General features: G+C 38.2%; 1 protein-coding gene across 3 annotated transcripts in view; it reads right to left on the bottom strand.

Moving 5' to 3' along the window:
• Hel89B (histone acetyltransferase 1) overlaps nucleotides 1-17307 on the bottom strand; it is a 570925-nt gene that overhangs the window by 40675 nt on the left and 512943 nt on the right. For all 3 annotated transcript variants that reach the window (XM_067150030.2, XM_067150029.2, XM_067150032.2), the window contains exons 31-32: nucleotides 7600-7740; nucleotides 3956-4118 (exon numbers count right to left, since the gene is read on the bottom strand). In XM_067150030.2, the coding sequence (XP_067006131.2) occupies nucleotides 3956-4118; nucleotides 7600-7740 (304 nt within the window). The remainder of the gene's footprint in view (nucleotides 1-3955; nucleotides 4119-7599; nucleotides 7741-17307) is intronic.

The following is a 17307-nucleotide window of genomic DNA, read 5'->3' as shown; positions in this document are numbered from 1 at the left end:
TTAATTTTGTCGGGTAAATACCAAATGTATCACCAGAGATCTTTTACATGCCGACATCGTACAACATGGAGTGTCGAATGGACTTTTTTCCGCCCTTCAAAAATCCGACTACCTCTGCCGGGTTTGAACCCGCTATCTTGGGATTCGGAGGCCGACACTCTACCACGGATCCACAGAGGCAGCTTAGTCTTGAGACATAATGAAAAAGGACAGCAGGGCGAAGAGATTATAAACAATACTAATACAAGTCAAATACAGTAGAACCTGCATGCCTCGTTCCTGGAACTGCTGTTTTCCCGTATTCATTGTTGAGTTTATTCGGTCCCAAAAATGTTCCATATAAACCAATGTTAAATTTCCCCACATCTATCGTTTCTCGAACTGTCATTTTATCACATCGTCAAAAAAATTATTTGTCCTCGGTCACAATTTTCCCACATTGATCGATCGTACGCAAGAAAAATATACGCAATATTTTTTTTTTTAAATTTAGAGGGACTGCTCAATACTCTTATCATATAATAGCGGCAACCTGTTACGTGAGAATGTATGGGCGATTCAGAATTGCTAGTCTTGAACAAGGATCTTGTAGGCTGGAGTGCTGTGCGCAGGTTATGCACGCGCACGAGCATCCTGGTGCCAACGTTTCTCATCGGCCCACTAACCGACCACTAGAAGTATTCTTATTTACAAGAATGAAAATGTAGACAGAGTAAAACCATTTTCTGTGTTGGTATAGGCTGGCTAGAGCTGCCAACTTAGTTGAAAAAAAAAAAAAAGAAAATTGTGCAGTGCACCAGGTAAGTTTTAATTAATCTCAGGGTGATTAATCACCTCGTACCTCGTAGAGACCTGTTGACCACTTTGTTGCCCTCTGCCCAATAGTCTTGTTACAAGCTGGTCCTAACCAAGCCAGACCAATAATCTTTTCACATAGCCTAGTCTTGTAACTAGTTCCTTAGTTGGCAGCTTCGCACAATTAAAAGAAATAAATTTCACACAAATTTTGCACAAGCCACTGTGACATCGTTCGAGACATGCTGCATTGAATTTCTAACCTCTGTAACATCGTCTGAGCTGAGCTGCGGGAGCCACGCCGTGTTGGGTATCTAACCTATCGTTCGCAAAGGGTCTATGGAATCTTTTCCTAAATGCAGGTTATCGCCGTAATATCCATGTATATCTTTAATTTGTAATAAGAGAACTGAAAGGTTTTCAATTATTACAAAATGTGTACAGAAATGTGAAGCGAAACGGTGTGAAAGTCACGCTTTTTATTTTCATCTCTCAGGCCTATATCATGGTTGCAATATTTTGATACCTGTATGTATAATATGAGCTAAATGGTTAGCACGTGTTGGCCTTTGGTTCAAGGGGTCCCGACTGGGTCGAGGATTTTAACTTCCCTTGGTTAATTCCAATGGTTCGGGGGCTGTCTGTCGAATGAAACATTATCGCCTATCGCGACAACTCGTAAGACCTGCACCCGGCTCCGGACGCCACGCGCCTTTATTGTTTTTATGATAATAATATATTTACATAACAAAAAATGTCCCAATACAGAACCTGTATTTTATTATTTTGCTTTCCCTCTATTTTTTAAGTTGCCAGCATTTATAGTTTTCCCGCATTTGTGGTCAACTTCCCCCTGCCCCCTGAAAAACAATGCATCGAGGTTTTACTGTATATGTTAGGATAACCCCTGAAATTAAATACTTACACAAAGTTACATATTGATGAATGCTCATCTGTTTTCACATAAAACTGGGAACACTTTCCGTGATCGTATAAAACAAGAAAATTAAGCCGAATATGCCTCCTGAAAAGACTAATATCGTTTCTTAGTTGAATTCATTAAGAACACCACTAAAAATACTAAACCACTTAGAAATTCGTCACACAATTCCACGAGTTTCAGAACTACCGCCAATGTTACACACGAACACAAACAAAGCCTTTCAGCAGCTACAAAGCACAACACAGTTACTAAAGTTGTTTTATATAAATTCACAGCCTGCTACTTTAATTATTTTTCCCTCTGGTTCTACTATTGTTCATTTTAATTCAACTATAGCTCAATTTAATATAATGAAACCCTAGGCAAGCCATCATTAAGATTTTATTCATAATAAGGTTCAATTAATTTCAATAATTTCAAGATATCTTTGAATTTTAAGAATTATTTATTTAATTCCTTTTGTACCAAATATTTAATCCTCACTAGGGTGATGGAATTATAATGTGGAGAGAGGAAGACATTACTATTATTATTATTATTATTATTATTATTATTAAAGCGTCTTTATTGTGGCGAAGTTAGGGCTCCCGGCCCTTTCTTACACTTAACCACTTCATGTATATACAATGTATATTTTACATAAAATTTAAACATATGAAATCTTTACAACCTAAAGTATAACTAAAGCAACTAAAGTATCACTAACTAAACTAAGGTGAGTAAAGTATAACTAAATTATATACAGGAACACATTGCAATAAACAACCATATTCACTCTCATTCATGCATCCCATTCACACTCAAGAAAGACTGGAAGTGCTTAAAAGATGACGCTGCCAAAGGATTTTAAATTTTGTCTTAGATTTAGCTTCCCTGATGTCATTGGGGAGTTCATTCCACCAGCTCGTGGCGGAGATTGTGAACGATCTGTTGTAGGTTGCGGTTCGATGCACAGGAATTTCTAGCGTACAGCCTGACCGGGTATTGAACAGGTGCAGGGAACTAAGGTAGCGAAATCTGGTGGATAGGTAAGGAGGAGTGTTTTCAGAAAGCACTTGATACACCAAAGTAGTTGCGTAGAGTCTACGTCTGTCATTCAGTCGTAACCAAGATAATTGTGTATAGAATGGGGATACATGGGCGTATGGTTGTATGTCGAATGCATACCTGATGCATGCATTTTGGGCACGTTGCAGTCTCATGCTTTGCTTGTTATTGATATCAATAAAAACTGTATCACAGTATTCGAGAATTGGAAACAAGAGTGATTGAATGAGCTTTATTTTCAAGGACCGAGGAAATATATTTTTAAACCGCTTCAGAGGATGCAGGCTTTGATATACCTTTTGGCACACTTTCATCACATGTTGCGACCAGTTCAATGTTTCGCTTATAGCCACACCAAGATTCATAACTGTTTAACATTCGGGAAGAGATGAAAATATTTTTCTTCCTTGTACAATGGAACAGATCCAGCAGAAATCACTCAAGAAGATTTGGAATATCTTGACATCACCTTTCAGAGTCGCGGGGATACATTCGCAGTTCATGTACGAGGAAAGGTTTCAGCAGCAAGTATTGTGATGAGTGACATTCCGCACTTAAACCAGCTTTCTCTAGAAATGGTGCTTAAACTCTTCAAGATCATATCAATTGTGACTTATGGTCTAAATTTAATACGGGATCCCTCAGCTTGAGTGACATGAAAGAAATCAAAAAGGTGAAGGCAAAATATTTAAAGAGACTTCTTTGCATCTCCAAATATACACCTTTGAGGCTGGCTTATGAGTTAACAAGAGAATCTTTCTTTATGGAAGATTTGAGAGCCATGATGCTGTTACTATCTAATTCACAAAGTGAAACAATACTGTGAGAAATCAAAGAGAAGAATAAACTCATTTGGTTGGAATTCTATTCCACAGCAGCTATGACTTCTGTTCAGTTGACACAGTCAAGATTTGAATTGAGACACACTGTAACACATTTTGCAGTGCATGGATTTCACCAGAGAATTTGTAACAACAAGAAAAATGAACCGTATCCAGAATGTATTTGTCATTGGTGTGAACAATTTTGCGACAATACCACATATTGCAGTGTACAAAGAGGGCATTATCAAGTACACAACTACGCAGTGAGTGATTCACTTACTTTGTTACTTTAATATTGCCTTTTTTTCTCATATATATGGCTGTTATAAATATAAATAAAACTTACTGTATCTGCACCAGTAAGGTTGAGTCCAAGTCCTCCCACTTGTGTTGTGAGAAGCAGCACGTCTATGGACGGATCATTATTGAAACGGGTAACTACTGAATGACGCATTCCTGAAGGTATGCTTCCATCTAAACGGACATAGGTCACACCTGGCATGTTGTTTCTAGAAAGACATAGCATACAAAATAATCAGAACATGGACATTTTATGAAACAAATGAACTGGTATGTGAAAGGAAAGAACTGACTAGGGAAGGCAATAGGCCTACCTGGTAGAAGTTTTCAGTTGATACAATCAATAGTGAGTCCATTGCCACCACCACCACCACCATGCTCTTACAACCAATATGCATTTTCAATACTTTTAGTGCAAATTATTACAGGACTTGTGATCTATGGTGGGGATTCAAGCACAGATTCGCATGTTCTGTACCACAATACTCTTCCAACTCAAGTCAAAAAAATCCTACACTACTGAATTGTTTACGAGATGTATTTACTATCGTGGAAAAAAGTATAGACACCCAAGTTTATATGTTAATAAAAAGTTTATCCTTTGTTCTACATAGAAACCAGCTACACCAAATTTAGCTTTATTCATTTAATTATATGTAGCAGCAATTTTTATCATACCTAATTAAAATTTTAATGCAGGTTGAACAAAAAAGTGGAGGTATTTTTTTCATTTCCAACGGAGCACTCACTTTGAAAAGTCATAACTTTAAAAGTATTGATCTTTGTTACTAAACTTTAATATGTCTTAAAGAAACTTATTTCTGATCTGTATACCAAGTTTTTTTTTCATCTGATATTTGTGAAAAAAGTTGTTGTAAATTTTGTGAAACAACATTTTCTCATTACTGAGTGATCAAAGCTTTAAACAATGTCAGGTTAAAATTAAAACTGCTTTTTGCCTGCATGCAATTATTTATTTTATATTGATTCATATTAAATGAGTGGTTTTGACAGAAGAAAGCAGTGTATTGGCCGAGCGGTGTTGCCCAATTGGCCTACAGTATCTATTGCGCCAACTGAACTCTGTCACTGCTCTGTATCAGCGTTGAGTCATGTAGAACTACTTCGCAATGAATGTGTTGTGTTTTGGGGGTAAGAAAGTGGAATAAGGGGATAACATGCTAGATGACGAAAAGTGGTATTTCCCCTCATTACCCGGAACTTTAAATATACGACATTTCAAACGTTGAATCCATCCCACCATTAATACTAATACCTTGAAGTGAGGATACACTTCGAATAAGCCTTACCACCTAGCCCCGAGTGAAGATAAATTTCAATGACATGGCTAGTAATTGAACTTGGGACTCTTGTATCCAAAAACCGAAAAATGAGAGAAAACACAGTTTCTGACCTTTACCGTATTGAATTCACGGCGCGATGAGATATCGCTGTGGAGTGAATGCTACTGTGCTCCAAGGCTCAGCTGACTGGAGTTGTTAGAGACAGCGTAATCTGTACCCTCTAACTACAGTTCATATAGAAATGAGACATTTTGGAGAAACAATGACTTCTTCCCTACTTCTAAGGAAACTAAGTTTCCAAATAGTTCTGCAAAGTGCACTGATGCATTAATCACTAACGAAACGAAGAGGTCCTCCTCATAAGCCAGAACTTATGGCGAAATACAAGATATACTACATATTCTATTGTTGATATACTGAGCACTAGACCAATAAAGGTTTAGAACTATGAAATAACAAACATCCAATTATTGTACAGCAGGGAACGCCAAGTATATTCAACCTGGCAATGTCGCTAGGGATTCCAGGGCCAAGTCAATGTCCTCGCCGGCCGGTAGGATGCTTTCTTCTCACACAACCACCCAATTAAATATACATCAATATAAAATCAACAATTGCATGCAGGCAAAAAGCAGTTTTAATTTTAGCCTGACATTCTCATGGGCTTCATAACAAGCCGAATTGTTTACGGCTATAATCACCCAGTAATGAGAAAATGTTGTTTCACAAAATTTACAACAACTTTTTTCACATATATCAGATGAAATAAAAACTTGGTATATAGATCAGAAAGAAGTTGCTTTAAAACATATTAAAGTTTGGTAATGATCAGATCAATACTTTTAAAGTTATGAATTTTCAAAGCAAGCGCTGTGTTGGAAATGGAAAAAATACCGCCAATTTTTTGTTCAATCTGCGTTAAAATTTTAACTGGGTAAGACAAAAATTTCTACTACACATAATTAAACGTAGAATAAAATAAGCAAAATTTTGGTGTAGCTTGTTTCTATGTGGGACAAAGGATAAACTTTTTATTAACGTATAAACTTGGCTGTCTATATTTTTTTCCCATGACAGTAGAACTTTACACCACTAATTTGTGATATTAAAGCATAACGGTGCAAGCTACAGATCTGAAACTTACGACACTGTGATTTCCCCCCCCCCCCCCCCCCCAACATCAGTTACCTTCCACCCTGCATATCCTAGTGAGCAAATAAAGTTAGAGCAAAATTTAAACTTAAAAAGAAGCTATATAAAAACTAATTCATACAAAATTCTAGTGGTGGGTCATGTAAGGAAACGAATGAAAGCGAGTGCAATCAATCAAATCAATCATCACTGATCTGCCCAGGTGGCAACATAGGATTTGCGAAGTTTGTAGAGGAATTTCAAACTGATTAAATGGCTAGGAGGTGTTCACACAGGGGAGAGATGAACTGGAATTGATGAGGAAAGAGCTGAAGACAACATTGCATGATGTGGAGATTGTTCTTGACCTCCTCTATTTTCCTGCCTGTATTATTTCTGCAACTCCCTCTTCCCATATTGCTCTGTTTTGTGTTTATCCTAATGTATGTTCCTCTTTTCTGTTTATACTATCACCTTATAGGTTACAATATTGTAAACAAGCTGAAAACACTCCAATACTTGTTCTTAAAAATTTGTTTCTAAAGATCACGTTTGCACAAAATTTTGTCAAAAATGTGGAATGTATGTATGAGTAATGAATTGTTTCAAAATTCAAGTTTTGCTTTACTGACCTTATCTATCTTTCATAAAATGTCTACTTTTTCATACAGTGTTCCTTTCAACAATCTGTTGCTTACTGGGCAAGTTGGCCATGCGGTTAGAAGCGCATAGCTATAAGCTTGCATCCGGGATATAGTGGATTCAAACCCCACTGTCGGCAGCCCTGAAGATGGTTTTCTGCGGTTTCCCATTTTCACACCAGGCAAATGCTGGGGCTGTACTTTAATTAAGGCCATGGTCGCTTCCTTCCCACTCCTAGGCCTTTCCTATCCCATTGTCATCATAGATCTTATCTCAGTCGGTGAGACGTAAAGCAAACTGAGAGGGGGGAAAAAAAAATCTGATGCCTGACTATGTCTCAAACTAAAATGTACATAACTTAATGAAGTAAAATTATTGTCAGTAGAACTACGTTATAAAATACATTACAGAAAGAATTATTCAAAATCTTGAATTTCAAACCTGTAATTCACTACCAGGGACAAATTATCAATGTTTAAAATAACTTAGTATTACCAAGCTTTTACTCATCACCACAATAATAAATTAATATAATGTACTAAGTATGTGAACTTCTTTAAAAATGTACCTGCTATCATACAGTGTGTTGTTTTAGTAGTGAAAATATACTTACTTAAACAGATCATTTTCAAGAATATCCAACATCGCCTTTAACTGACAGAATATAAGTGCTCGATGTTGGTTGACCACTATTTCACCAGTCTGGTTGCCAACAGGAACAACACACCCTATACCACAGTCTAACAGTAGTTGCCTGTCAAAAATAATTCCTCAGCATCATGACACACACAGAAACACACATTTTTACATTTATTACATTTCATTTCACATTTTATACATTTATATATTCAAAAAATATATCTTCTTGCCCAGTTTTCCATTTTAAAATCTTTCAGAGCATTAATTTTTCAGTCAACAAAAAATATATTTCAGGAGTTCACTTTATACACACTGCTGTTCATAAATATCCAAACACCATGATGTAGCCTGCTATACAAAGAACAAGTCTGTTATGCAGTACTATATGAAAAATATGATTAACATTTCACTGTCAAATTGAAAAGAACAAATCAATAAGCTCTGGCTTGTGCAGCTTGTCATCTTCGCCTGGCACCAAATTAAATTATTTCTTAAAATGTCCCAGAGAACAGCCATCAAAACATAATTCACAATGAATGCCCCAAGTTCACCAAAAGTTGATGGGACATATCTTACGAGAACACAATCCTGATGACACTATTCACTAGATGGTTTGCAAATGGTAGCATAGCCTTTGGAAATGGTGATGAGCATGCAAATTGTACTGCAATAAATAAATATGAACTGTTGCAGTAAACTTTAAATGAAGCAAACAGCTTGCTCATTAACCTCCTTACAACATAACAATTCTCCCTGGACATTGTTGGATGTTCAGTACATTCATCCCAAAAGTTGAAAGCTACAAAGGCAGCTGGGATTGATACGATTTCTGGGATATAGTGCCATATCTGAAATACTGACCTGATTACCGCTTGCATGAAGGAGCAATACCAAATAAATGGAGAGCTGCAATAGTAGCCCCAGTGTACAAGGGAAAGGGTGACAAACATAAAGCAAATAATTACAGGCCAGTCGGCTTGACGTGTAGTTTGTAAGCACTGGGAAAGGACTCTTTCTGATTATATTAGACATGTTTGCAAAGTTACTAACTGGTTTGATGAAAAGGGAGTTCAGGTTTAGGAAAGGTTATTCCAGTGAAACTCAACTTGTAGGATTCCAACACACTATAGCAGATATTTTAGATTCAGGAGGTCAACTGGTCTATATCGCTATTGGCCTATCCAAAGCTTTTGAAAGGATAGATCTTAGGTGATTACTAATGACAATGAGAGCTATTGGACTAGGCAAAAAGAGTCGTTGAATGGGTGGCTATATTTCTAGAAAATAGAACTCAAGAGAATTAGAGTAGGTGAAGCATTATCTGATCTTGTAATGATTAACCCAGATAACCCTGAATTACTTGTTGTTTCCATGAAAACCTATCACTGAGGTTGTAAATAAAGCAAAAGAAAAAGTTTAACTAGAATTTCCTGCTTAGCATGCTGGCAATTGAGTATCATTCCAGAAGGACATCAAGGACACCCACTACTTCAGCATCCTTCCAGAAGGACGCCCAATAAATTCACTATCTACTATCTCATTCACTACCTTTGAAATCAATGTAAGCCAATTCCAGAACATTCATTTACTTCTTAATTTCATAATTAATTTTTCTTCACAAATCAGATTCCAAGCATGACACCTTTGTGCGGAATGGTACAAAGCGTGAAACTTGCAAAGCAGAGTTATTTGATACACACTGTAGTGCACTTCTCTGAGGAATGTTTGCAATGAGGCTGCCTTTTCTTCCTTTCTTTTTTTTGTTTTGTTTTTTGCTAGTATGAGTGTCAATTGAAAGATCTGCCGCATTATGCTCTCCTTTCCGTTTCTAAGATGGCCTCCCTTTGGCAGAAATCACTGTTTTCTTGGCTGTCAAAATAGATGTGGTTACATTACACTTCTTCTAAAACTCAAATGATAATGCAATCCACCATGGTTCCAAAAGGGTTGCCAAGCATTTCGTTCTGCTAAATCTACCATGTGTTGACACCCTGTTTTGTAGGTAAGTAGAAAATATGTAAACGTATGCATTCAGACCGAGGTTCAGATACATTTTCCATCAATGAGGGAACATGTGAAATGCTAAGCGATGCCCCTGATCGCAACTATGAACCTGGAAGGTGGTCAAATGACTTCTTCTGTGACATCTCCAACAGGAGGAAACGTTATTATGTCAAATGATTTATTACCAGGAACTTTATTCTCTTTGAGCAAACCAAACCAAACACCATGGCACAGAAGTCCAGAAGGGCCATGGCCTTCCAAGCAACTGCTGCACAGCCCGACGGTCTGCGGATTACGAGGTGTTGTGTGGTCAGCACAATGAATCTTTTATGCTGTTATTCTTGGTTTTCTAGACTGCGTCCACTATCTCACCATCAGATAGCTCCTCGATTGAAATCAGGTAGGCTGAGTGGACCTCAAACCAGCCCTCAGATCCAAATTAAAAACCCTCATCTGGCCAGGAGTTGAACCCAGGGCCTCCAGGTAGGAGGCAGTGATGTTACTCCTACACCGTGAGGCCAGCTCATTCTCTTTGAGAATCCTTAATAGTTCATTCAGAGTGAGGACTATCCTGGAACAAAACAAACTGTACTTCCCTAATATCCTTCAGGAAGGATGCACAAATTTTGGCCATATTTGTGTGAGCCAACATGGGTGAAGCCCACTAAAAACTCATCTCATACTTAAAACAACATCTCTAACATAGTATCAAACTATGTTTTGAGTGACCTGTAAATATCTATATATGTAAATAACAGTCACCCTTCTAAGAAGACATCAGTAAATTCTTCCATTGCAAAAACACTGCTTCACTGTGATATAATTTCACTTCAGAAACACACTGCCTTGTAATGAAGCTGATCGATAACTGATGAGAGATTACTAATCGTCCTGCAAAGTAAGCCAAACCAAAAACTTGCTGTGCTCACCGCTAGGTGGTGTTGAAATCATACTACCCATTTATCCATCTATACAGATGTCAGGGTTATCTGAGGGATCCTGCAGGGCAGTATTATTGGACCTTTAAGTTTATATATATGTGTAAATGATGAGTGTAAAAATCTGGAATCACACATAAGGCTATTTACGGATGATGTTATACTGTACAGAGTAGTAAATAAGTTGCAAGCTTGGGGGTGACTGCGGGGGGACTTAAACAATGTTGCGAGATGGACAACAGACTATGGTGTTAATGTAAATGGGATAAAAGGTCAAGTTGTAAGAATCTTCAAGAGGAAAGGTCTTCTCAGTTTGAATTATTGTATCATGGGGAACAATGTAAGTACCTAGGTGTTAGTATAAGGAATGATTTTTATTGGGGTAACCATTTTAACGAGGTTGTTAAGAAAGGTTACAAATTTATTCACATAGTTATGAGAGTATTTAGGGGTTGTAGTAAGGATGAAAAGGAGAGGGCATGTAAGTCTCTGGTAAGACCATAGTTAGAGTATGGCTCCAGTGTATGGGACCCTCACCAGGACTACCTGATAAGAGAACTGGAAAAAAATTAAAAGGAAAGCAGCACGATTTGTTCTGGGAGATTTCCAACAAAGGAGTATTGTTACAAAAATGTTGCAAACTTCGGGCTGGGAAGACCTGGGAGTAAGGAGACTAGATGCTCGACGATGTGGTATGTTTAAATTACAATGGTTGGAGAGATCCACCAAATCAAAACAACACTTTATAGGATGAGGAGTAAGGGATTGGAATAAATTATCAAGGGAAATATTCAATAAATTTCCAAGTATGTAGAAAATATTTAAGAAGAAGCTAGGTAAACAATTGATAGGCAATCTGCCAACTCAGTGACAGTGCTAAATGTAGATAACTGATTATGTGGTGAGCCTTTTTTCAAATAATTTTATTTATACTCCCTGCGCTCCACTGATTTGTTAACAACCAAAACAACATGTTATACTCTCGGAAGCCAATATGTTGACTACCGGTAAAAAACACCAACAGCTGGACCCCAAATTGCAATACATTAAAGCAATTAATAATGCTGAGTGTCATGTGATGATATGCCAGATGTTTATCCTAGGCCGTTTAGAACATAATGGCAATCAATTCATCAATAATGCTCAGGTAAACTGTCCCATGAAACTTCTTTATCAAGATTCCTTTATTTTGTTTAGATATTTATAAAGCACAGGAATGGGATTACTGTTTTTGAAATAACAGTATATACAACTTGGTGTTAGGATTTTCAAAATTATGCTAGGTTCCAGCAGCTTTACATTTAATAAAAAAATATCAGGCCATAAATTATAAATACAAAGGATAAAATACTGTAAAATGACAACACTTAAAATTTCAACATGTACAGTTCTTCCTCTGTTTCATATACTTTTTTGTTTACACTGAAATAATTTATACAGATATAAACAGCTTGTTTGGCATGCAAATGAACTGCCTGGAGAATGTTTTGTCAACTGATCCTTTTATAGGACAAAGTTTAAAATTCAGAAATGGATAATATGAACTGGTAATTTCATGCAGGGTACTATAACATGAAATTACAAGAATAAAAAATATCAGCTTTCCAAAAAACAACAACAACAACAACAACAACACTACATTAAGATAAGGGTGAATTCACTTTGTTGATGGAAGATAAAACAAGGCAGACCTGCAGGACATATATTAGATTTAATGGTCATAGAGGTACAAATCAAAAAAGGTGCAATGGCAGGTGTGAATATTATGTTAAAAAGTCACTGAGTTTAGAGTTTACCTTAGGGGTGCAGGTGCAATACTGTATAATGAAATCATATGTAGAAGAAATGTTGAAATGAAGTTTTTTATGTACAGTACATGTCCAAAAAAAAAAAAAAAAAAAAAAAAAAAAACAAAAAAAAACCACAATTAAATAACATTTCTACATGTGTCCACATGCATACCATAAATACCAGGATAGGAAGAAACTACCAAGATTGTATCAGGATGCTGTAAGACTAATAAAATACAATGATCTGCCGTACGTCAATGACAACAACATGATATTAAAATACAAATTAATGACTTCTGTGTTTGATATTATTATTGTAATAGTTTCAAAAGCCTGATATGATAACCTGAACATTGCTAGGAATAGTATTTGGTTTTCAACTTTAAAGTATATATCTCCTTGAATTAAAGCCACACATTGAATAATAACAAGTTCCAACAGCCGAGTGCATCACAAGCTTTTAAACATGCTGGATAAAAAATGCTTACGTACATACATATGTTATAAATATATTAATGTAGCTATCAAAATGTCCTGCAACAATCTCCTAGGCTGATGATGGCAAATAAAGTTGCCGAAACCAGTACCAAAAATGACAGCAAAAATGTGATGATGTAATAATTTCACTAATTTGTAGTACTGAACAGGTGGAAAACCCTACCTTTTTCTTTGATTGTAAATTCAATTTGTGGCATTGTGATTATGAGGCAGGTAGTCAGTTCCCTTCACTTATTCTTTCTGTGAGCTTTGCTTAGTTGTCCTGCTAGGATGCAAGTCTCTATGAATCTGTTCTCTCACCGAGTAAGTGGTCCTGCGATTAGCGTCGCGCAGCTTTGAGCTTGCATTCACGAGATAGGTTCAAACCCCACTGTGAGCAGCCCTGAAGATGGTTATCTGCGGTTTCCCACTTTTACACCAGGCAAATGCTGGGGATGTGCCTTAATGAAGGCCACAGCCATTTTCTTCCCACTACTGCCCTTTCCTATCCTATTGTCACCATAAGACCTATCCGTGTCAGTGTGATGTAGAGCAAATTGAAAAAAATGAGTCTGCCGGAGATCGCGGGAAATTGCTGAATGGTATGGACAGGGTCTTGGGGAAGGAATACGAGTGGAAAATAAGTAATTCCCAAACAAAAGTAATGGAGTGCAGACATGATACAGACATTTGGGCTTCTGTCGTGTCAAATAAACAAGGAGAAACTCTTTTAAGTTTCGCAGAGAACATAACATAATGACAATATCATCGGCAAATTTCAGGGTTTTGATTTCCTCTCCTTGGATTGTAATTACCATTCCAAATTCCCTTTGGTTTCCTTTACCACATGTTCTATATAAACACTGAAAAGGAGGGGGGACAAACTGCAGCCTTGTCTCACTGCTTTCTGGATTGCTGTTTGCTTTTTCCAAAGCCCTTGATTTTATCACTGCAGACCTTTTTTTTTTTTTTGCACAAATGTAGATAATTCTTCTTTCTTGTATATGATCCTGATCACCTCCGGAATCTTAAATAGCTTGGTCCAATCAACATTATCTTGGGAATAGGTATAACAACATTCTGCCAAAAATCGGATGGCACTTCTGTATCATACATCTTACGCATGATATGGAATAACCTCGCCATGCTGGTTTCTCCTACGGCAGCCAGTAATTCTGAGGGTATGTCCTCATTTCTAGATGCCATGTTCTTATTTAGGTCTCTTAGAGTTCTGTCGAATTTTGATCTCAGAACTGGGTCTCCCATTTCATCAGCATCAACAGCGTTTTCTTGTCCCAGAACCGTATCATCTACTCCTTTACCTTGATACAACTGTTTGATATGCACCTGCCATCCTTCTGCTTTGTCTTCTTTTCTCCAAAGGGTTCCTTGATTTTCCTGTATGCAGCATCTACCTTTCCTACGACCATACAACCTTCAATATTGCACTTCCCTTTCAGCCATTCTTCCTTAGCTGTCTTGCACTTTCTCTACTTCATTCTTTAGCACGTTGGCTGCCAGAGCGGTACATTCTACCGCTGAGTGAGTGTTTCATGAGGCAACGGCAGTACAAAGTACCGCTGACAGGTGTTGCTATATGACTTTCCCTGCTGGGGCGATGGAGCGCTGAGCTGTTGAATTGACTATGCTAGCATACCACTATGGCCTTGGAGCAAATCCTGACGTGCTTGGTTTCCAAAATATAGTCTTTATTTTTTATTAATCCAACCTCCTTTTATTGGCACTATGTGAGTATTTGCCCAATCAGTTTAGCCGTGCGCTTAGGTGTGCCGGGTTAGCTAACTCGCAAGCTCAAGATTTTGGACAATGTGGGTTTGAATCCTACTGTCGGGAAACCTGGTTATGGATTTCTATGATTTCCCATTTTCAACCCAAGCTTATGCTTACTTAATCAATAGGCCACACCGATTCCTTCAAAATCGTTGCACCCATACCTGAGCGTCGCAATAAATAAAGCGTAAACGTGAGCGTATTTGCATTTTTTAAAATGACAACATTTATTGACAACATAGCAACATTTTACATTACCATTGGGTATTTGGCAAGGAGTAAATAGGAAATAAATACATTTCAAATTTAATTTGGTGAAGAGTTTTTTGTGTTGCACAACGTAATAGATCAGTTTGACATGGACACTACTTACAAGAATTCTCATACTGAAGGGCTAGTGTCGTTATCTCCGAGTTCGAGAAGAAAACTGTTTCTTTTTTAACTAACCTCTCCGTTCACTGGTAAAATAACTTAGAAATATCTCGCAAGTATTTCACACACACCCTACTGTAAAACAATGAATGCCTTGCGACTGTAGTCCTAAGCGCTAGTAAACATATCGTGGCATGCTCTGTTATCTACAAAGTGTACTATCAAGCAATGCAAGCCTCTAGTACCGCTAGACTGTACCGCTCTCACTGTCTAGGCAAAACCATGCAGTGAACTTTCTGTGGGGCCACGGCGGTACCTCGGGGTGCTGAGAATTTTTATTGTATTTCGTACTGCGCCCTGGTGGGGGTGTGATAAGCGTCATGCAATTATAATTAGTTATGGAGGAATATATATTTCATTTTCAGAAGCAAGTAGATCATACTGTACATACAGTAAGAACAGGCCAGGCCGAGATGGCAGGTTTCACCATACCACAGACTGTTGTCTCCATTGAGATTAACAAAAACAATGAACAGCAGAATTAGAATTCTCAGAAATCGTGACGAGGGGTAAAGAGAAAGGCACGAGTTGTTGACTAGTTGCGGAAGGTTTTCATAGCCCCGGGCAGTCTAGGTAGTGGAAGGAGCGCAGAGAGCCGGGTGCAAATTTCTGAGAAATGATGGCCGGGTATCTCCATGTAACTAGCGGGAGTTGAACGCGGGGTTGGCACTGGAAGAAAAAAAGATGAGCCTTCCCGGTCACGTGGTTTAGGTGGACCAATGGAAAAATTCACTTGACCAAAGCAAGGCGACAACTTCGTATTGTAAGAAGCACTAGCGAGGCTAACTCCGTGGATTAAACTGATAGAAGGAAGTGAAGTATCAATTCAGAATAAAGTGGAATTTAGGAGCCTTACTATACCATAAAACTTATAAAAAGTTAATAATTGCGGGAGATTGCATGGTGTAATTCTGAGAATTCATGGACGCTATTCGTTGATTGGCTGAAGGCAAAGGAAGCCACAAAAGAGTGCGAAACCCCGAGCCGGGATACGGCAGTTAAATTCGCGAATATATCCATTACCAGCGAACGATAATAGTTGAGAATTGGTATAGAGCCTTTGAGAACATAATTACATCATTGGATCATATATTAAAGCCACGGGCCAAACCGCAAAGTGTCGTATGAAGATATCGGGACTGCACGTCCCAAGATGAACTCCGGTGAACTCGGAAGAGAGGGGATACAAGTATAAATATGAGGTCGTGGACAACGACTGACAACTACTTCTGACAAAGTGTTCGGGCGGTCACCACGCCAGTGGTGCGTAACTACTTTTGACAGCGTGTTCGAGCTGATAGCACGCCCGGGGTGCACAACTACTTCTGACAAAGTGTTCGGGCGGTCACCACGCCAGTGGTGCGTAACTACTTCTGACAAAGTGTTTGGGCGGATACCATGCCAGGGGTGCGTAACTACTTTTGACAAAGCGTTCGAGCGGTCACCACGCCAGGGGTGCGTGACAACTTCTGATATTTTGTTCGAGCCGTGATTACGACAGGGGTGCTGCGAGAGTGTACTTACTCGTGGAGTAGGGTTCGAAGTATTATATTGTTACATAGTACAGTGATTCATGACGTGATGTAGCTCATATTACAGTCTTGAGCAGTCTACTAGTATGAAGTGTTTCAAATAGACAGGACTCAGTAAAGCATAACTTACGGAGTGCGAGATTCTACCAACAGATTAGGAAGTGCGTTACATGAGAACGGTCACGAGTGTTTATGTCACCTAGTAAACAGTCGATTCTAAACTGATACCTGGTCAGCTACACGAACGTGAGACGGGAAATTCAAGTGCGCGCACGGGCCGTTGTAAAGGGAATCGCGAGGTATCCCATGTTCCTAGTGTCCGGGAAAGGAATGAAGAATGTATATCTACATTAAGTGGGCTAGATACAAGGCCAAGAGTGTAAAATTTGTGAGTAGAATTTAGGGTGGAAATTATTCCAAAGTGCAACAGTTAATTTATTTGTTTTTATTCAAAATGTGTAAAGTTGAAAAGGGTCAAGGATTAATTCTTCAAGCTGGCATGAATACCAGTGGAATGCAGGGCTAAAGACTGGACGGGGCCTGTGCTTCTCGTCCGGTTTTAGCAGACTACAATGGCAGAGATGAGTAACCTTTTAAAATATTTGTAGATTGCTATCGTTAGGGGGAGGAAATCATATTATTTTATCATGGTAACTTGATTGTGAAACGAGCCGTTTGCGGCTCGTATAAATTCAAAGATAGATAGACAAAGGGACAA

The sequence above is a fragment of the Anabrus simplex genome, chromosome 6, assembly GCF_040414725.1.
Source record: "Anabrus simplex isolate iqAnaSimp1 chromosome 6, ASM4041472v1, whole genome shotgun sequence".
Taxonomy (NCBI): domain Eukaryota; kingdom Metazoa; phylum Arthropoda; class Insecta; order Orthoptera; family Tettigoniidae; genus Anabrus; species Anabrus simplex.
The sequence above is the reverse complement of the archived record's forward strand: the minus strand, read 5'-3'. Positions and strand labels throughout refer to the sequence as shown.